At 55.3% G+C, this 21668-nt stretch overlaps 1 protein-coding gene across 1 annotated transcript; it reads right to left on the bottom strand.

Moving 5' to 3' along the window:
• Window positions 1-1078: 1078 nt before the first annotated feature.
• On the bottom strand, window positions 1079-17941 carry LOC118473304 (uncharacterized). The gene is made up of 2 exons (XM_035962525.1): window positions 17353-17941; window positions 1079-1226 (listed from the first exon to the last, which is right to left on the bottom strand). The coding sequence occupies exons 1-2, from the start codon at window positions 17593-17595 to the stop codon at window positions 1152-1154; spliced, it is 318 nt and encodes a 105-aa protein (XP_035818418.1). The 5' UTR covers window positions 17596-17941; the 3' UTR covers window positions 1079-1151.
• Window positions 17942-21668: the final 3727 nt, after the last annotated feature.

Below are 21668 nucleotides of genomic sequence, written 5' to 3'. Positions count from 1 at the left end.
CTCTCCTGCGGAAGCAGTAACCCACTCGACCGTCTGTCCCGGTGGCAGGGACGAAGGCCAAGTCACACCATCAACCAATCATCCTAAGGAGTACCTGCAAAAATTGTGCCACAAGCAAGGCTGAGTATACTAATACTTAGCTAGACTTACCCGGTGTGAGGAGTCTACTCCTCTACCTCTAGACATGCAGTTGTTTGGCTGTGGGGTTTGGTTGCCAAAAGCACTAGCTGAGTTTCTAAATCAAGATTTTAACTTAGTCAAAATTAAGTGTGACTCTCTTAAGGCTAAAAGTGGACTATCTACTCATACATGGTAGCAAGCATTATTAGCAATCAACCTCTTATCTCAACTCATCATACTTCCACTTGTTACTCAATGCAGTACAATGGATCAAGCAGTCTCATTAGCTGCGAGAAGCAGACGATTCGAATCGAGTTTTTATCCTTGCAAGGTAAACCTAAACACACGACATGCAGGGGCACTCCGTCCCCACACACATCAACCGTCCCCATCGATTCCCTGGCAACAGAAAGGGGCTCACCGCCTTGCCGTACAATGCCTCACTGACCCCGACTGGCCGACGTGCAGTGACCGCACTTGTACCCACCATAACCGGAATGGGAGACCACGTCTCAGGTCGCGTGAGGAGGGCAATCTGCGGGCAGGTTCACTCAGGTACTAGGCTTACCGATTTACCATATTTCTCGATATGTGTTTAGTACGTTCAAACGCTTGACACAGGTATCCGCACGTTAATCCTTATTCCAATTTCATCTCGTAGACCACGCGTCCCCATGGACCCGTGTCCACAGACCATCACCATTCTGTTATCAAAGTGGATACAATCAATTCCTGACCTCGCCCGAGTGCTAGAAAAATCACTCGACTTCTACCGAGATCCCTAATTATTAAAGCAGCTACTCGACCTAGCATACTAGTATCCATCTCAAAGGAATCCTGAGTTCATGCAACTAGGGTTTCAGGCAACTCCTACACTTAAGTGCACAGTACAAGCCTACAAACATTAAGTGTAGTAAAATAGCATATATAAACGGTTATGCATAAAACCGGGGCTTGCCTTTGATTTAACACTTAGATAGTGTTTGCTGGGCGGAGGTACTCGCTTGGCGAGCATCCACTGGTTAAGTCCATCACTCTTCAGGTCGTCCACCAACTGCATCTTGTGGGTGGCACCACATCACTGGCTCGATCATCATCTCTCGGTCCTATATGAGATGTAAGATGCATATGTATGAATATAATGAAAGTAGCACAAGATACTTTAAGTACACGCTAGCGAATTAAACACTAAGTAGCGAGACATCATAAATAACCGTACACACTAGTGTTAGCTAACTACGCATCATCGAGCGCATAACAGTAACACCACTAAAAGAAGACAAACATTTTGTATATTTACGCAACGCAAATACGACCCCATAAGTACGAGCATCTATTTAACCTGTTACGGCTTTTCATTATTCTTCTGTTTATCACACAAAAGCATCCCAAGCACCAGTTCAATAGAGGAGGAATTCCTATCCACAATTAACTACTCAAGCAAACACATCAATCATGGAACACATGTTATCCTAAGTTTAGACATTACAAGTCTATGTCTGCTAAGTGCTAACTAAGCATTTTTAGCCAACAGGTGAACAAAACAATCAAATGCGCAGTTGCAGATTTTTGGACAGCAATACAGCAGTTGCTTGTTTTAATCATAACTCTTCAATGGTTAGTCCAAAAATATCAAACTAGGACTTTTTGGAAAGCTTAAAAAGTGCTCTACAACTTTGGTATTGTCATCACAACCTGATTAAACACTTAGCAAGGTCGAATTGTGCAAACACAGCAGCTCTGTCCAGATTTGGACAGATTCAGACTTGCAGCTTCAAAAATTCATAACAAAAGATTCAGACATACAAACAAAGTGATCCTAGACTTTCTGGGAAGCTAATTAAATGTTCTACAAATTATTTATAAACATCCCTGGCTGGTTTAGCATGTACCAAGGGTAAAATATACTATGAAGGCTGTGCTGTCCAAAACTGGACAGATTCAGTCTTCACAGTTCAAACACATGTAACTTAATCTTCAGATCACTAAAAATAGTGATCCAAGACTTTTTGGAAAGCTTGGGAAAAGTACTACATAACTTTTATAATCACCAAGAAGTGATTCCAGGTTTATTCAAATCAAACATTATAGTTTTTGAAATCTGTTCTGACAGAGGACAGAACACAGCAACCAGTTTGAAAAATTCATAACTCTTAAACTATCAGTCCTATGGTTATGAAATTTTAACACAAGCAAGATCCGAAAAGCCTCTACAACTTTCTTATAATCGACAAGGACTGATTCTAAAATTAACTTAAGCAAACAATGCAGCTTCTGAAATCTGTACAGAATTTGGACAGATTCAGTCACTGAATTTGTAAAAAGCACAACTCCTAAACGGTCAGACCTATGGCTGTCAAATTTTAACACCAGAAAGATAATAAAGTTATCTACCACTTTTCTATAGCACATATCTACAGAAAACACAATTTAGTTCATCAAACATACAGCACAACTAAAACAGTGTGTGCAGTCCAAAACAGTAATCAATACATTTTAGCTTCTATATAATTCAAGAATTGCCGCGTTCTAGATACTTGAATTATTCTAACACTTTACCATTTGTTAGGGTTACACAATCAAATAAGGACCAACAAGTGGACTTACAAATTTTATTAAAGTTATTTAGTGCGCTAGAATTACCATACACAATTAACAAACACATTCACCAAATAAGGCATTTCGGCACACATGTCCGACATCACACAAAACTACGATGAAGCACTGTTAATATTTAGCTTTAGACCACCATGACATAACCATTTAACATCTAATTGATTTTAAGATATAACTCAAGCATTCCATGAAACATGCATGATTTTGTTTTCTCCTAGTTTTTCACTAACTCTTGTAATTATAAAATATGTATTATTTTAGCACCATATGAAACTATCTAATTTGGGGCTGGAGTTTTTATGAGGCATAGTTAATAATAAATTATGACTAATGTATAAATTTCACATGCCCAGGTGTCGGGGACCATAATTAGGGGTACCCTCAAGACGCCTAATTCTCAGCTGATAACCCCCATCAGCATAAAGCTGCAGAGGCCTGATGGGTGCGATTAAGTCAGGGATCAGTCCATACGAGTGACTCGATCACGCTTCGCCCGAGCCTAGCCTCGGCCAAGGGCAGCCGACCTCGAGGGACTTCCGTCTCGCCCGAGGCCCCCCTTTTAACGGCGGACGCATCTCCGGCTCGCCCGAGGCCTTGGCTTCGCTAAGAAGCAACCCTGACTAAATCGCCGCACCGACTGACCGAGTTGCAGGAGCATTTAACGCAAAGGTGGCCTGACACCTCTATCCTGACGCGTGCCCCCCGGCAGAGCCGAAGTGACCGCTGTCACTCTGCCGCTCCACTGACCGGTCTGACAGAAGGACAGCGCCGCCTGCGCCACTCCGACTGCAGTGCCACTCGGCAGAGTGAGTCTGACAGGCAGTCAGGCCTCGCCAGAGGCGCCATAGGAAACTCCGCTCCGCCCGACCCCAGGGCTCGGACTCGGGCTAAGACCCGGAAGACGGCGAACTCCGCTCCGCCCGACCCCAGGGCTCGGACTCAGGCTAAGACCCGGAAGACGGCGAACTCCGCTCCGCCCGACCCCAGGGCTCGGACTCGGGCTCGGCCCCGGAAGACGACGAACTCCGCCTCGCCCGACCCCAGGGCTCGGACTCCGCCCTGGCCTCTGCCGAACGACTTCCGCCTCGCCTGACCCAGGGGCTCGGGCTCGGCCTCGGCAACGGAAGACAGATTCGACCCCAGCTTCGGAGGAACGCCCACGTCGCCCGGCCTCGGGCGCGGGCCCGCTACGTCAACAGGGAGCACCATCATCACTCTACCCCGAGCCGACTCGGGCCGCAGAGAGCAAGACCGGTGTCCCATCTGGCCAGCTCCGCCAGATAGGCAATGATGGCGCCCCGCGTGCCCTGTGACGACGGCGTCTCTTAGCTCCCTTACGGAAGCAGGGGGACGTCAGCAAAGACTCGACCGCTCCGACAGTTGTCCCTCCGCCAAGCTCCGTTGCTCCTCCGACAGCCACGACATCACACCAGCAGGGTGCCAAGATATCTCCGGCTGCCACATTGGCATGTACTTAGGGCGCTAGCTCTCCCTCCGCTAGACACGTAGCACTCTGCTACACCCCCCATTGTACACCTGAATCCTCTCCTTACGACTATAAAAGGAAGGACCAGGGCCTTCTTAGAGAAGGTTGGCCGCGCGGGACCGAGGACGGGACAGGCGCTCTCTTGGGGCCGCTCGCTTCCCTCACCCGCGTGGACGCTTGTAACCCCCCTACTGCAAGCGCACCCGACCTGGGCGCGGGACGAACACGAAGGCCGCGGGATCTCCACCTCTCTCACGCCCGTCTCCGGCCACCTCGCCTCTCCCCCCTTCGCGCTCGCCCACGCGCTCGACCCATCTGGGCTGGGGCACGCGACACACTCACTCGTCGGCTTAGGGACCCCCCGGTCTCGAAACGCCGACAGTTGGCGCGCCAGGTAGGGGCCTGCTGCGTGCTGACGAACAGCTTCCCGTCAAGCTCCAGATGGGCAGTCTCCAGCAACCTCTCCGGCCCGGGTCGATGCTCCGTTTCGGGAGTCTTGAGTTCATGTCCTTCGACGGCAGCTACGACATGATACTCCTTCCACCGCCGCGCGACAACGACAATGGCGGCCGACATCCCGCCCGCCGGCGGCGGAATCGACGACATCTTCCCCGCGTGGTGGAAGAACAACATTCGAGCTCGCTCCGTCCTCTCCCCCGCCAACGGAGGAGGAGGCGGGGCAACCAAGGCCAAGCGGGAGGCCGCGCTTCGTCGGCTGTCGAGCGAATCGACGTCCCCAGCGCCCCGACGGAAGGCACGCCGGACGTCGACCTCGCGTTCGAGACGAAGGCGAGCACCGTCCCCCCGCGACACGCCAATCCCGAGCAAGTGGACGACGCCGGCGCACTCGCGGAGAGCTTGCAGGACGTCGCCCTCGTACCTGAGATGACGGTGCAACCAGTCCCCGATACGACTACGTCGCTCCGCGTCGACCAAAAGGTACTGACTAATTCCCATCCTACGTCTTTTCGACTCGGCCTCAACCCGCCAAGCGACCTCGCCTTGGCGGGCGCTCTCATTGAGGCAAGTGCAACCCCACTGGGGTTTCGTATGCGGTCGCCTTGGGACCGGTTGACGGACGTCTCGACCTACGGGCCCTCTGGGTCCGAGGAAGATGACGATCCCAACATCTGTTGGGATTTCTCTGGATTTGGCAACCCCAGTGTCATGCGGGACTTCATGACCGCATGTGACTACTGCCTCTCCGACTGTTCCGACGGAAGCCGCAGCCTTGACGACGAGGACTGTGGCCCAAGCCGCGAATGTTTCCACGTCGAGCTAGGGGATCCCTCCGAAGGCAACCATCTTGGCATGCTGGAGGACGGTGATTTCCCTAGGCCAGTGCCTCGCGCCGACATCCCGCGGGAGCTAGCTGTGGTCCCCGTTCCGGCGGGGGGTCACGACCCACAGCTCGAGCAAGTCCGCGGGGCGCAGGCCAGGCTCGACGAGGGAACAGGAGCGCTTGAGACGATCCGCCGGGACGTCGGGCAGGTATGGGCGGGCGAACCCCCGGCCGGAGAAATACGTCACCTGCCCCAAGGTCTCCAGCACCGCGTCGCCAACCATGTCAGGGTCAGGCCGCCGCCCGCATCCAGCGGGGTTGGTCAGAACCTGGCAGCCGCAGCGATACTCCTCCGCGCGATGCCGGAGCCATCAACTACCGAGGATCGGCGAATCCAGGGAGAGCTCAAGAATCTCCTGGAAGGCGCTGCGGCCCGACGGGCCGAGAGCTCTGCCTCCCGAGGGCAGGGATACCCCTCGGAACCTCATGCCGCGACTTCCCGATTCATGCGGGAAGCCTCGGTCTACACCGGGCGCACGCGCAACACCGCGCCTGCGGCCCCGGGCCACCTCGGCAACGAGCACCATCGACGCGACCGTCGGGCCCACCTCGACGAAAGGGTGCGCCGAGGCTACCACCCCCGGCGTGGGGGGCGCTACGACAGCGGGGAGGATCGGAGTCCGTCGCCCGAACCACCCGGTCCGCAGGCCTTCAGTCGGGCCATCCGACGGGCGCCGTTCCCGACCCGGTTCCGACCCCCGACTACTATCACAAAGTACTCGGGGGAAACGAGGCCGGAACTGTGGCTCGCGGACTACCGCCTGGCCTGCCAACTGGGAGGAACGGACGACGACAACCTCATCATTCGCAACCTTCCCCTGTTCCTCTCCGACACTGCTCGCGCCTGGTTGGAGCACCTGCCTCCGGGGCAGATCTCCAAGTGGGACGACTTGGTCCAAGCCTTCGCCGGCAATTTCCAGGGCACGTACGTGCGCCCCGGGAATTCCTGGGACCTTCGGAGCTGCCGGCAACAGCCGGGAGAGTCGCTCCGGGACTACATCCGGCGATTCTCGAAGCAGCGCACCGAGCTGCCCAACATCACCGACTCGGATGTCATCGGCGCGTTCCTTGCCGGCACCACCTGCCGCGACCTGGTGAGTAAGTTGGGTCGCAAGACCCCCACCAGGGCGAGCGAGCTGATGGACATCGCCACCAAGTTCGCCTCCGGCCAGGAGACGGTTGAGGCTATCTTCCGAAAGGACAAGCAGCCCCAGTGCCGCCCATCGGAAGAGGCTCCCGAGGCATCTACTCCGCGCGGCGCCAAGAAGAAGGGCAAGAAGAAGTCGCAATCGAAACGCGACGCCGCTGACGCGGACCTTGTCGCCGCCGCCGAGTACAAGAACCCTCGGAAGCCCCCGGAGGTGCTAACCTCTTCGACAAGATGCTCAAGGAGCCGTGCCCCTACCATCAGGGGCCCGTCAAGCACACTCTCGAGGAGTGTGTCATGCTTCGGCGCCACTTCCACAGGGCCGGGCCACCCGCGGAGGGTGGCAGGGCCCACGACGACGACAAGAAAGAAGATCACCAAGCAAGAGAGTACCCCGAGGTCTGCGACTGCTTCATGATCTACGGTGGGCATGCGGCGAATGCCTCGGCTCGGCATCGCAAGCAAGAGCACCGGGAGGTCTGCTCGGTGAAGGTGGCGGCGCCAGTCTACCTAGACTGGTCCGACAAGCCCATCACCTTCGACCAGGCTGACCACCCCGACCACGTGCCGAGCCCGGGGAAATACCCGCTCGTCGTCGACCCCGTCATCGGCGACGTCAGGCTCACCAAGGTCCTGATGGATGGGGGCAGCTGCCTCAACATCATCTACGCCGAGACCCTCAAGCTCCTGCGCGTCGATCTGTCCTCCGTCCGAGCAGGCGCTGCGCCCTTCCACGGGATCATCCCTGGGAAGCGCGTCCAGCCCCTCGGACGACTCGACCTCCCCGTCTGCTTCGGAACGCCCTCCAACTTCCGAAGGGAGACCTTGACGTTCGAGGTGGTCGGGTTCCGAGGAACCTACCACGCGGTACTGGGAAGGCCATGCTACGCGAAGTTCATGGCCGTCCCCAACTACACCTACCTGAAGCTCAAGATGCCGGGCCCCAACAGGGTCATCACCGTCGGCCCCACGTACAAACACGTGTTCGAATGCGACGTGGAGTGCGTGGAGTACGCCGAGGCCCTCATCGCCGACCTGGAGAACCTCTCCAAAGAGGTGCCAGATGTGAAGCGTCATGCCGGCAACTTCGAGCCAGCGGAGACGGTTAAGGCCATCCCACTCGACCCCAGTGGCGACACCTCCAAGCAGATCCGGATCGGTTCCGGGCTCGACCCCAAATAGGAAGCAGTGCTCGTCGACTTTCTCCGCGCAAACGCCGACGTCTTTGCGTGGAGTCCCTCGGACATGCCCGACATACCGAGGGATGTCGCCGAGCACTCGCTGGATATTCGGGCCGGAGCCCGACCCGTCAGGCTGCCTCTGTGCCGATTCGACGAGGAGAAGCGCAGAGCGATAGGCGAGGAGATCCACAAGCTAATGGCAGCAGGGTTCATCAAAGAGGTATTCCATCCCGAATGGCTTGCCAACCCTGTGATTGTGAGGAAGAAAGGGGGGAAATGGCGGATGTGTGTAGACTACACTGGTCTCAACAAAGCATGTCCGAAGGTTCCCTACCCTCTACCTCGCATCGATCAAATCGTGGATTCCACTGCTGGGTGTGAAACCCTGTCCTTCCTTGATGCCTACTCAGGGTATCACCAAATCCGGATGAGAGAGTCCGACCAGCTCGCGACTTCTTTCATCACGCCCTTCGGCATGTACTGCTATGTCACCATGCCGTTCGGTTTGAGGAATGCGGGCGCGACGTACCAGCGGTGCATGAACCATGTGTTCGGCGAACACATCGGTCGCACAGTCGAGGCCTACGTCGATGACATCGTAGTCAAGACAAGGAAGGCTTCCGACCTCCTCTCCGACCTTGAAGTGACATTCCGATGTCTCAAGGCGAAAGGAGTCAAGCTCAATCCCGAGAAGTGTGTCTTCGGGGTGCCCCGAGGCATGCTCCTGGGGTTCATCGTCTCCGAGCGAGGCATCGAAGCCAACCCGGAGAAGATCGCAGCCATCACCAGCATGGGACCCATCAAGGACTTAAAAGGCGTACAGAGGGTCATGGGATGTCTTGCGGCCCTGAGCCGCTTCATCTCACGCCTCGGCGAAAGAGGTCTGCCTCTGTACCGCCTCTTAAGGAAGGCCGAGTGTTTCGCTTGGACCCCTGAGGACGAGGAAGCCCTCGGGAACCTGAAGGCGCTCCTTACAAAGGCGCCTGTCTTGGTGCCCCCAGCGGATGGAGAAGCCCTCTTGGTCTACGTCGCCGCGACCACTCAGGTGGTTAGCGCCGCGATTGTGGTCGAGAGGCGAGAGGAAGGGCATGCATTGCCCGTTCAGAGGCCAGTCTACTTCGTCAGCGAAGTACTGTCCGAGACCAAGATCCGCTACCCGCAAGTTCAGAAGCTGCTGTATGCTGTGATCCTGACAAGGCGGAAGTTACGACACTACTTCGAGTCTCATCCGGTAACTGTGGTGTCATCCTTCCCCCTGGGGGAGATCATCCAGTGCCGAGAGGCCTCGGGCAGGATCGCGAAGTGGGCAGTGGAAATCATGGGCGAAACAATCTCGTTCGCCCCTCGGAAGGCCATCAAGTCCCAGGTGTTGGCGGACTTCGTGGCCGAATGGGTCGACACCCAGCTGCCGATGGCTCCGATCCAACCGGAGCTCTGGACCATGTTTTTCGACGGGTCGCTGATGAAGACGGGAGCCGGCGCGGGCCTGCTCTTCATCTCGCCCCTCGGGAAGCACCTACGCTACGTGCTCCGCCTCCATTTCCCGGCGTCCAACAATGTGGCCGAGTACGAGGCTCTGGTCAACGGGTTGCGGATCGCCATCGAGCTAGGGGTCAGACGCCTCGATGCCCGCGGTGACTCACAGCTCGTCATCGACCAAGTCATGAAGAACTCCCACTGCCGCGACCCGAAGATGGAGGCCTACTGCGATGAGGTTCGGTGCCTGGAAGACAAGTTCTTCGGGCTCGAGCTCAACCACATCGCTCGGCGCTACAACGAGACTGCAGACGAGCTGGCTAAAATAGCCTCGGGGCGAACGACGGTCCCCCCGGACGTCTTCTCCCGGGATCTGCATCAACCCTCCGTCAAGATCGACGACGCGCCCGAGCCCGGGGCACCCTCGGCTCAGCCCGAGGCGCCCTCGGCTCGGCCCGAGGCGCCCTCGGCTCGGCCCGAGGCGACCTCGGTTCAGCCCGAGGTACCCTCGGCCCCCGAAGCCGAGGCACTGGACATCGAGGAGGGGCAGAGCGGGGCCACGCCTGATCGAGATTGGCAGGCCCCGTACCTGCGATATCTCCGCCAGGGAGAGCTACCCCTCGACCAAGCCGAGGCTCGGCGGGTAGCGCGACGCGCCAAGTCGTTCGTCTTGCTGGGCGATGAGGAGGAGCTCTACCACCAGAGCCCCTCGGGCGTCCTCCAGCGATGCATCTCCATCGCCGAAGGTCAGGAACTCCTGCAAGAAATACACTCGGGGGCTTGCGGCCATCATGCAGCACCCCGAGCCCTTGTCGGGAATGCTTTCCGGCAAGGCTTCTACTGGCCAACGGCGGTGGCTGATGCCACTAGAATTGTCCGCACCTGCGAAGGGTGCCAATTCTATGCGAAGCAGACCCACCTGCCCGCTCAGGCTCTGCAGACGATACCCATCACTTGGCCCTTTGCTGTATGGGGGCTGGACCTCGTCGGTCCCTTGCAGAAGGCGCCCGGGGGCTACACGCACCTGCTGGTCGCCATCGACAAATTCTCCAAGTGGATCGAGGTCCGACCCCTGAACAGCATCAGGTCCGAGCAGGCGGTGGCGTTCTTCACCAACATCATCCATCGCTTCGGGGTCCCAAACTCCATCATCACCGACAACGGTACCCAGTTCACCGGCAAAAAATTCTTGGATTTTTGCGAGGATCACCACATCCGGGTGGACTGGGCTGCCGTGGCTCATCCCATGTCGAATGGGCAAGTAGAGCGTGCCAACGGCATGATTCTACAAGGGCTCAAGCCTCGGATTTACAACGACCTAAACAAGTTCGGCAAGCGATGGATGAAGGAACTGCCCTCGGTGATCTAGAGCCTGAGGACAACGCCAAGCCGAGCCACAGGTTTCACGCCGTTCTTCCTGGTCTACGGGGCCGAGGCCATCTTGCCCACTGACCTGGAATACGGCTCCCCGAGGACGAGGGCCTACAACGATCAAAGCAACCAAGCTAGCCGAGAAGAATCGCTGGACCAGCTGGAGGAGGCTCGGGACAAGGCCTTACTACACTCGGCGCGGTACCAGCAGTCCCTGCGACGCTACCACGCCCGAGGGGTCCGGTCCCGAGACCTCCAGGTGGGCGATCTGGTGCTTCGGCTGCGGCAAGACGCCCGAGGGAGGCACAAGCTCACGCCCCCCTGGGAGGGGCCATTCGTCATCGCCAAAGTCCTGAAGCCCGGAACGTACAAGCTGGCCAACAATCAAGGCGAGATCTACAGCAACGCTTGGAACATCAAACAGCTACGTCGCTTCTACCCTTAAGATGTTTTCAAGTTGTTCATATACCTCGCACCCACGCAAAGTTTAGTCATCAAGGAAGGGTCGGCCTCGCCTCGGCAAAGCCCGACCCTCCCTCGGGGGCTAAAAGGGGGGAGACCCCCTCTGCGTCGAAATTTTCCTCGAAAAAAGATCTCTTTTCAGCAGAATTCCTTTCGTGCTTTTTGACTACTTCGAAAAGCGGATCCTGGAAACGACGGAGTACACGTAAGCAGCCAAGGCTGACCGAGACGAGGGACTCCTACGCCTCCGGGATACGGATACCTCACTCATCACCTTCTGCGATAAGTAACTCGCGTTCGGATAAAGCGACTCCGTGGACCGAACAAGTCTTCACGTTCGGAAGCTCTTCTGCCAAAGCGGTCCTTCAAGCTTTCTCGACTAAGTCGGAGACAGGGCCTCATGGACGGGTGAAAGTACGAGTAAGCGGCAAGGCCGACCGAGCCGAGGGACTCCTACGCCTCCAGGATACGGATACCTCACTCATCAGTCATCACCTTCCGCGAGAAGCAACTCTCGCCCGCACAAACATCCCTGTTACCGACGAAAAAGTCCAGATGCTCGGAATAAGAGGAAAAGAGACGCAGCTTTACTAGCGCGGCGAGGGTGTGTTTTCTGGCCTCAGCAGCCGCAGAAGGCACACGCTACAAGACAATCTGATCCTGCAGGCTCGGGTCTTCACGCTGAAGGGGGTCGTAGCACCCTCGGCATCGACGACGTCTTCAGCAAGGTCCGACCCAGCCTCGGACGGCGACGCGGTCCGAGGACTTATCCAGGAATCCGGCCCGAGCAGGTGGCTCAGCCGGTTACCCCTGGGGCCTCGACCGACCATCCTCCAAGGGCGCCAGCCCGACCCGAGGCCTCGGCTGATCGACTCCGGCGTCGGCTCCGCTGACGGACAACCCGGCTAGGCTCCGGCCAACCAGGTTCCCATTTTCGAGCCAACTCCGCCTCTGTTCGTACTGATATCGCTACCCCCGGCCTCGGCTCATCGAAGAGCGGCCGAGGGGTCTCTTTAACTAAGCTGGAGGAGCCTCAGACAACAAGGCCGATCGAGCCGAGGGATTCCTACGCCTCCGGGATACGGATACCTCACTCGTCACCTTGACACGGGGCGACTCATGCTTGGTGAAGCGGTTCAGATAATCAACAGGGGAGACTTAGTGCTCGAAAATGAGGAAAAAAACACGGCTCCGTGCCGAAATTACATACACGTTCAGGCCTCGACAGCCACAATGAACAAAAACACTGGCACTCGAAGTGTCATTACAAACGGAACTCCGGTTCCCCCTCTGCAGGTACGAACAACCCCACTCCGAGGGGGAAGGCCTGCGGAGCAACGGAAGGCCGACGAACGGCGCGCCGTCACCTGCTCCAGCAGCGGCGACGACGACGACTTCTGCTCCGGGGGGCCGAACAGCGGCAACGCTGACCTCAGGGTGGATGCCACTGCCAGGAGGCCCCCGCCCGTGCCAAAACTCGTGAGGCAAGGACGGGCAGAAGGCCGTAGAGTTGGAGGTCAGTCCGTGGCCGGCCCTGGCTATCTCGCCGGCAGAAGAACCTCTTCAAGCTGCCGTGGCGGATGCCGGCACCGCGAGCGGCTCCGAAGCCACTCGCGCCCGAGAGCCAGGCACGGCGCAGCTGCCAGCGCCACGGACGACGACCGCCCTTCCCTCCGATCGCTGAGTGAAGGAGCGGGCCGCCGCCCGCGCAGGGGCCGACCCCAACTCGGCACTCTCCCCTCCCCAGCCTTGGTGATGAAAATCCTTGAGGCTGAGGGAGGGGCAGAGGCCGCAGCCCGGCTCGCTTTCCCCCACCATCAAGCCGGAGGTCGCCATCTCAGGTGACCACCGGTGGAGGGGTGCGGCCGGGCTGCGTGATGAAAATCCTTGAAGCCGAACGATGGCTGAAAGGTACCAACTCCCACGGAGTTGCGTTCCTCCAACGAGGAGGCGGGAAAACGGCGGATACCCCCCATCCGGGGGCTTGGAAGATGGAAAGACACGACGCATAAGGGAGGAAGAAGACATGGTTGCCTACCGAAAGGGGTCCCCCTCCTTTTAAAGGCAACTCTCCCTACGTGCGCCCCCAAACGCCATGGGCTGAGTCTTCTCCAACACGCTCCAAGGCCCTCCCCTGCGACTCGGGGGCTGGGTCCCGCATGTCACGAAAACCGGCTCAGAGCAGAAGAAGCCAAACCGCCGCGCGTGGTGCGCACAACCGCCCAGCGGTTACAAGCGACCCCCCCACTTTTGCCCAGACCAACGGGCGGAAGGGGCGGGCAGCCATGCAGGCGGCATGCAACCGCGCCAGGTGGACGCGCTTCTCCGACTTCTGACACGCCAGCTTGGAGGCCCAGGCCCACGCGTCACGCAACCAGCGCGCCAGTTGCTGCATGCACGCAACCGCGCCGCCACTTGTGCCACCGTCGCACCTCTTCGGTTGCGGAGCCTATGCCGCGACTCGAGGCGACCTAGCGCACGACCCAGCGGCGCCAGCCTGGCGCGATGGTCAATGCGACCGAAAGTGGGCCGGCAATAATGACGGTGGCAGGCGGGCAGGAGCAGCAGTCACGTCGTCAGCCAGGCTCACGTCCCATCCAGGGACAGCAAGAGAGCCTCCTCCCACGACGTGAAGACGGTGCGCCCGTGACCCGTTCCTCGAACGGCTCGCGCACGCGCAACGGCCGCCCCGCCAACCACTCGCCCCGTCGCATTAACTCCGCGGTGGGACAGGCGGCGCTCCTGGCAGGAGAAGCGGGCGACGCTTCGCCTTCGCCGTAATAACCGCGTCAAAAAAGGTACGCCACGTCGTTCGATTACGTATCCTTTTCCTTTTTTCCTCTTTCTCTATCTCTTGCAACAGGGACCGGGAAAGGGGGATACCCCGAAAAGGATCCTTCTCTGTGAAGGAACCGGGCTCCGAGCCCCCCCTACTGATCAGAGGTTCGAAGGCTGGCCCTCCGAAGGGTTCAACTGTCGCCTCAGATCGCGTGGGCCCGACACCCACTACTGGTCAGGGGTTCGAAGGCCAGCCCCCCGAAGGGCTCCATGGCCGCCTCAGGCTACTCGGGCTCCGCGCCCATTACTGATCAGAGGTTCGAAGGCTGGCCCCCGAAGGGTTCACAGTCGCCTCAGACGCCGAGCGAGGGATGACCAGGGGTACGTTCGATACATAACCGAGGCTCGGGCTGCGCTCCCGAGGTACCCTAGGACATTTCCGAGACCAGCGGGAGCGATCTTGTAACGGAATCCCATTGGAGGGAGGCATCGAGCCCTCGGACCCTGTCGCCAGGGGACCGGGTCCGGCAGATCACCCGCAGGTACTTTTGGGCGTGCCTCTGGGCCCCTAGCCGACCCCTAACGAACGGGGCACGGACGTCCACTCGGATTACCCGCTTGCAGCTCGCCGGAGACACCATGTTCGGTGCCCATCGAGGGTAACATGGCGCACTCCCCCCCTCCTCCTTGCGGAAAGGCGACGTAGGGGCATATGTAAAAAGTCGAGTCTGTCCCTGATCGCCCTCTCGCCCTGTGCGGAGGCTCGGGGGCTGCTCTCGCAAACCCGGCTCCGGCCGAACCGTTGACAGCGTCAACATACCAGCCCGAGAACTTGGGCCCCGACCGTGCACCCGGGCTACGACCAGTTCGCATGAGGGAACGACCAGACCAGCCGAAGCGTTACGCAAGGCATTAAGACCTCGAAGGAGTGAAACCACTCCTCCGAGGCCTCGGGGGCTACACCCGGCGGGTGCGCTCGCGCGCACCCACCGGAACAAAATGCAACCGAGAAAGGCTGGTCCCCTTGCAAAAAAGTGCGACGAAAGCCTCCAAGCGAGTGCTAACACTCCCTTCGAGGCTCGGGGGCTACTGTCGGGGACCATAATTAGGGGTACCCTCAAGACGCCTAATTCTCAGCTGGTAACCCCCATCAGCATAAAGCTGCAGAGGCCTGATGGGTGCGATTAAGTCAGGGATCAGTCCATACGAGTGACTCGATCACGCTTCGCCCGAGCCTAGCCTCGGCCAAGGGCAGCCGACCTCGAGGGACTTCCGTCTCGCCCGAGGCCCCCCTTTTAACGGCGGACGCATCTCCGGCTCGCCCGAGGCCTTGGCTTCGCTAAGAAGCAACCCTGACTAAATCGCCGCACCGACTGACCGAGTTGCAGGAGCATTTAACGCAAAGGTGGCCTGACACCTCTATCCTGACGCGCGCCCCCCGGCAGAGCCGAAGTGACCGCTGTCACTCCGCCGCTCCACTGACCGGTCTGACAGAAGGACAGCGCCGCCTGCGCCACTCCGACTGCAGTGCCACTCGGCAGAGTGAGTCTGACAGGCAGTCAGGCCTCGCCAGAGGCGCCATAGGAAACTCCGCTCCGCCCGACCCCAGGGCTCGGACTCGGGCTAAGACCCGGAAGACGGCGAACTCCGCTCCGCCCGACCCCAGGGCTCGGACTCGGGCTCGGCCCCGGAAGACGACGAACTCCGCCTCGCCCGACCCCAGGGCTCGGACTCCGCCCTAGCCTCTGCCGAACGACTTCCGCCTCGCCCGACCCAGGGGCTTGGGCTCGGCCTCGGCAACGGAAGACAGATTCGACCCCAGCTTCGGAGGAGCGCCCACGTCGCCCGGCCTCGGGCGCGGGCCCGCCACGTCAACAGGGAGCGCCATCATCACTCTACCTCGAGCCGACTCGGGCCGCAGAGAGCAAGACCGGTGTCCCATCTGGCCAGCTCCGCCAGATAGGCAATGATGGCGCCCCGCGTGCCCTGTGACGACGGCGGCTCTTAGCTCCCTTACGGAAGCAGGGGGACGTCAGCAAAGACTCGACCGCTCCGACAGCTGTCCCTCCGCCAAGCTCCGTTGCTCCTCCGACAGCCACGACATCACACCAGCAGGGTGCCAAGATATCTCCGGCTGCCACATTGGCATGTACTTAGGGCGCTAGCTCTCCCTCCGCTAGACACGTAGCACTCTGCTACACCCCCCATTGTACACCTGGATCCTCTCCTTACGACTATAAAAGGAAGGACCAGGGCCTTCTTAGAGAAGGTTGGCCGCGCGGGACCGAGGACGGGACAGGCGCTCTCTTGGGGCCGCTCGCTTCCCTCACCCGCGTGGACGCTTGTAACCTCCCTACTGCAAGCGCACCCGACCTGGGCGCGGGACGAACACGAAGGCCGCGGGATCTCCACCTCTCTCACGCCCGTCTCCGGCCACCTCGCCTCTCCCCCCTTCGCGCTCGCCCACGCGCTCGACCCATCTGGGCTGGGGCACGCGGCACACTCACTCGTCGGCTTAGGGACCCCCGGTCTCGAAACGCTGACACCAGGTTTTATATTTTATTTACTACAAAAATAACAAATTGTTAATGCAATAACACATGTGAGAGATAGTTAAATCTAAAACTAATTATTTTCTATGGATTCACGACCATATTAAGTTTTATTAGGCTACTATAATATCATGCAAGGACAGTGGAACACTATTTTACATTTTTGCATCTATACATTATTTTTAAATCATTTAAAACTACTTAAGGTGCATTAAACAAGTTAAATCACTAACTTGCACAACAATTCATGAAATTTGTACCAGCCACCAAACATCACACCAAGAGTCTACTGTAAAAATTTCAACCTATTTGGAGCACCAGAGCTACAGATCCAAAAATAACAAGCAAATAAATCTTCTTTTCTCTATTTTACTTGTTTTAATTAACACACCAAGAAACAGTGAACAACATATAAGTTTTATATTTTTATTAGCTATAGTATGACAACATGTAACTAACAAAACAGGTTTCATCATTTTTGGATTTTTATAAATAAAATTATGGAGAGAAGCAAGTTCGTTCATTCTCTAAACCAGTTTTTAAATACAAATTTCTACAGAAAAACTTTTCCACTAAAACATTCCAACTTATGCATCCATGGCATAGATAATTTCACAAGGATTCCAAAAAGTCCTCATTTAACTTTTTACGATTTTTCTACGGTTTTCTATGAATTTTCAAACTTCAGCACAAAATCTGAGATATAAAACCGAAAAAGGGAACAACAAACTTTCACCCAGGTCCCTGAAACAAACATGCCTACACGTCCGCACATATGCCCTTTAAGCACTGTTCATAAGAGTCACAAACCCTTCACTTACCCCCCTGCTGTTCTGGAATTTGCAGATTGGTCCATCGTCTTCTTCCTTGGAACGTACAGGGGAAAGGGGATCGGCCTTGCCTTGCCGGGGCTCGCCGGCGTCGGCCGAGCGCGGCGGGGCCAGCCGAGCCGTCCCTGGTGGAGGGCGCGCCCAGCCAAGGAGTTGGCTGGGCCGGCGGCAGCCCCAGGTGGCCTGTCCACGCGAGCCCGCGGTGGCAGCCTGCTGCGGCGATGGCGCGGGCATCGCCGGTCATGGCTGCGCTCGAGGAAGGGTTCGAACGGATCGACGTGGCGAGGGGAAGGTTACGGCAAACTCAATTTAAGCAATCGACTACTGAGGACAGGGATTTGGAGGTAGCGGGGAGCTTCCGTCGTCCATCCATGGCGTTAGTGTGCTGCAGTAGAGGAACGAGGGAGCGAGGCGAGCGGAATGTGGAGGCGAGTCCAAGGAAGCTCGGAGGGGTGCACGGCGTGCTTTTAAAAGCGAGGCACGAGCGGGCATTGGCCGGGGATTGGCTGTCCATGGCGGTGGCCACTGCCACACGCCTGGCTGCTTGCTGCTCACGCTGTCTCCCTGCAGCAACCGTTGAACACGCATTGGATGGCTTTTTTGGCGTTTTCTGTTTGGATTCGGACCCAGATCACTGTAGAAGATATGTTTCTTGATCTATACTCTACAAATCGTGTATAGAGATTGAGGCGATTCGGGCACTGGTTAGAAAGTTATGGACCCACGAAAACTGGTTTGTCAGTGGGTTAGAAATCAGTGGAAACTCGTGAAAACTGAATGTCAAAGCATGTCAAACGGAGTCGGATGAATGCCATCTTTTAATATGTTGTGCCCCTATTAGTTATTAACAACTTTTATATTTGAGGAAACTTGATTTGTTCAATAAAAATTTGGGAACGCGAGACGTCAACCCGATTGACGCTAATTTCAGACTTAGAAGAATTCGAATCCTGAAATCAGATTTTTATTCTGTCTTGATGGCACTGTTTGAGGTACTTAGAGATTGAATCAAGGCTTGGTTTGAATACAATATTTGTTGTATAACATAGGTTCTATAGTTTTTATTAAAGGTCAAACCTCATATCTTGAATACAAATTAAAGTTCCACTTTGGTCAAAGTAGTATCATTATAAAGCTCTCAATTATATTTCTAAGGCAATCGGACTATTTTCTTGACATTTTCTTGGCATGGACCCTCAATAACTTTTGTGGTAAAGTTCACATAGTGTTGTTTGAGCAAGATGACAAGACTTGGTTGAATTTCAAAATTTACATTTGTTCAAACGAGAAGATTCAAACAAGTATAGGAGTTATCTTTTTATGTGACCATTTGTTTAAAACTTTGAGAAATCTTTAGAAGACACTTGATACATAGAGATGAATGATGATATAGATAAAACAACTCAATTTGCATAATAATTAATTAGGGGTTGACACAAAGAGATTCTGCGGGAGAATGCGGATTCGAATTAAGTATTTGGACATAGACCGACTATCGAGACAGCGGATTCGGACATAGATGTTTGGCCGAGTCGGATAAAATTGATTAGAGGATGACATATTGAGTATTCTGTTCGAGAGTACGGATCCAGATAAAATAGTCAGACATAGATCAAGTTCGAGGAATTAGACTCGGGCTCAGATCAAATAACAACCATCGAGAGTTTGATTTAATGAGCTTCAAATGAGATTTATAATTCGAGAATGATCTTCGAGTCTGCATTAGTTCCGAGAATTAAAAGTTTTAACACGCTCCAAAATTGGTTGTTTCTCGCGATCGATTAACTCTGAATTCGGTGTACTTCCAAGAGAAAGCCTGATAAACAGAGATATGCACGATCGAGAAATAGAAATTTTTACTCAGCATCCGAGATTAGGATAAATCTCTCGTCATAACACGAAACTGACACCTGGGGTGTCACAGTTATCACTCGGCTCTTACTTCTAAAAACGCTGGCATCGTCGGTAATCACTCGACCGTTATTCCTGAAAGCGTCGACATATAGCGAAGAAGGCAATCTGAAATGCGACTCGACGATTCTAAGTCGTTACTCGAGCGTTACATCCAAGAACAACATCTGCAGTAAGCATAAATATGATCGACGATCGACGGAAAAGCAGAAGGATGCACACAGAATGGGGCAAAATTCTTCTTCATTATAAAACGGAAGCATTACCAAACTTAAAAATCAACTCATTATGAGCTGATTTTCTCCCCATTGTTCAATACCCTACACTACTACATTACATTTCGCTACACTATACTACTAACTACTACTACATAATTTCACTAATACTACTTCTACTACTAATCTATACTAACATTTAAAACCAGTGGCGTCTAGCCACTGGCCTTGTTGCTGCCCCTGCTGCTGCCCTTGCTACCATTGCCGCCGTCGCCGCTGCCACCCTTGCCGCCGCTGTCACCGCCCTTGCCGTCGCCTTCACCGCCGTCACCGCCACCGTCACCATCGCCACCGTCGTCGTCATCGTCACCGCCATCGCCGTCGCCGCCACCCTCCTCGGATGAGTCCGAGGAGTTCTCCTCATCCGAGGAGTACTCCGACTCATCCGAGCCCTCGAGCCCGGCGCGCTCGACGGCCCGGATGTAGGTCCACACCTCTGCGGCGATCCCCTGGGAGTCGTCTGAGTCATCAGACGACGCCGGGGGAGAGGCATGGACCGGTGAGCCCTCTGACTCGGAGGAGAACTCCTCCTCCGAGTACTCCAAGTCGCCGAAGTCCTCCGAGGGAGGAGTCGGCTCACGCTTCCGCTTATTGCCGGAGTGATGCGAAGAACTACCACCCTTCTTGCTCTTGCCCATGGCAGAGTAGGAGGAAAGTGAAGAGAGTAAGCAACAAGCAGCAGTAAGAGATGTGAAGACGCCGGAGAAGCAAGAACACTATTTATAGAAGAAGAAGGCAACCGCTCACCTCCTACCACGGCCACCGAACAGTCGCAAAAATTCAATATGCAATTCAAACCGTCTGGAGACACGTCAGGCGACTGACGCCGTTCCACGTAACACTACACCAATTGGGAATCTAGTCAACTGCTTGGGCGATATGATTACACCCTCGGTCACGTCAAGTTACTACTCGGAAGCAGTTTGCTAAACGCTCAGTGCACCAAGCTGTCCCTTGCCTACACCCATTGGGGGGGACGTCCAGGAATTTTCAATAGATTTTCACAAGCAGTCACATCCATACAGTATACGCAATGAATACCTCAAGACAGAAGGAAGATATGAACATGGATCAAAGGAAAGCCAAATATAGCTGATGAGGTACAAGTCTAATCGACAGAAGCATTGAAGCACGAAGTGATATGAAGACTAGCCAAAGGCCATCTATCGAACGTCCAATCAGTCGCAGATCAAATAAATTGCAAGACCTAGCAAGATATGGACAGATCTCGTGCTCGATTTTGAAGACAAAAACGAATGCTGATCTCTAAGGCATAATGTTGATGATATAATGCTGATCTCTATAGCATTCGACAAAAGGAAAGGATGATTTCTAAAGAAAAAGAAGACAGCATGAGATGAAGACCTTCGAGCGGATTATTTTCAAAAATCCACTCAAAGCTTGGGGGCTACACCCAATGAATCATCTACCCCGAGAGGCAGAATGCTAACCTCTAAAGCATAGGGTGAAACTAAGACAAGGCTGACTTCTGAAAAAGCACAAAGGGAAGATAAAAGTGATCTTTGAAGACCTAAAATGAAGACCTTCGAGTGGATTATTTGCAAAAATCCACTCGAAGCTCGAGGGATACACCCATTGGGGTGCACCCAATGAAATTTGGGTCCTAAAAAATCAAAATGCTGACCTCCAAAGCATAAACTCAAGGCAGAACACCGAGTCTTGAAGAGTAATAATAGAAGAAGTCAGTAAAAGATCACTTTTACTGGGTCACTCAGAGTTCAGGAGCAATGGGCCGAAAGACTTACTTTCGAATTATCCCTTATCAAAATTAAAAAACTGCAAGCTGGACCTTAGATCCTTGGGCCAGTTATTTCAAAATCAACCCAAAGATCGGGGCTTGTGGGGGACGGATATCCCCCGGGTCTACCAAAAGGATAAAAGATCTCACAAAAGGCCCGTGGGCCCAATAATTCGCGAGGTCATCCCTTCGTGGGCCTGGGAAAGAACGCCTAGTGAAGTGGATCGACACAAGATTAGATCGACGCAAGCCCAGACGGCCCGACGAATTCGAGCAATGATCACAACAGTAACCCGACCTTCCCGCGCAGGAGCCTCGTACATCGGAACCGAGCGAGGATGGGTCGGCTGAATTATAGGAAG

Source organism: Zea mays, chromosome 9 (assembly GCF_902167145.1).
Source record: "Zea mays cultivar B73 chromosome 9, Zm-B73-REFERENCE-NAM-5.0, whole genome shotgun sequence".
Lineage (NCBI taxonomy): Eukaryota > Viridiplantae > Streptophyta > Magnoliopsida > Poales > Poaceae > Zea > Zea mays.
The sequence above is the reverse complement of the archived record's forward strand: the minus strand, read 5'-3'. Positions and strand labels throughout refer to the sequence as shown.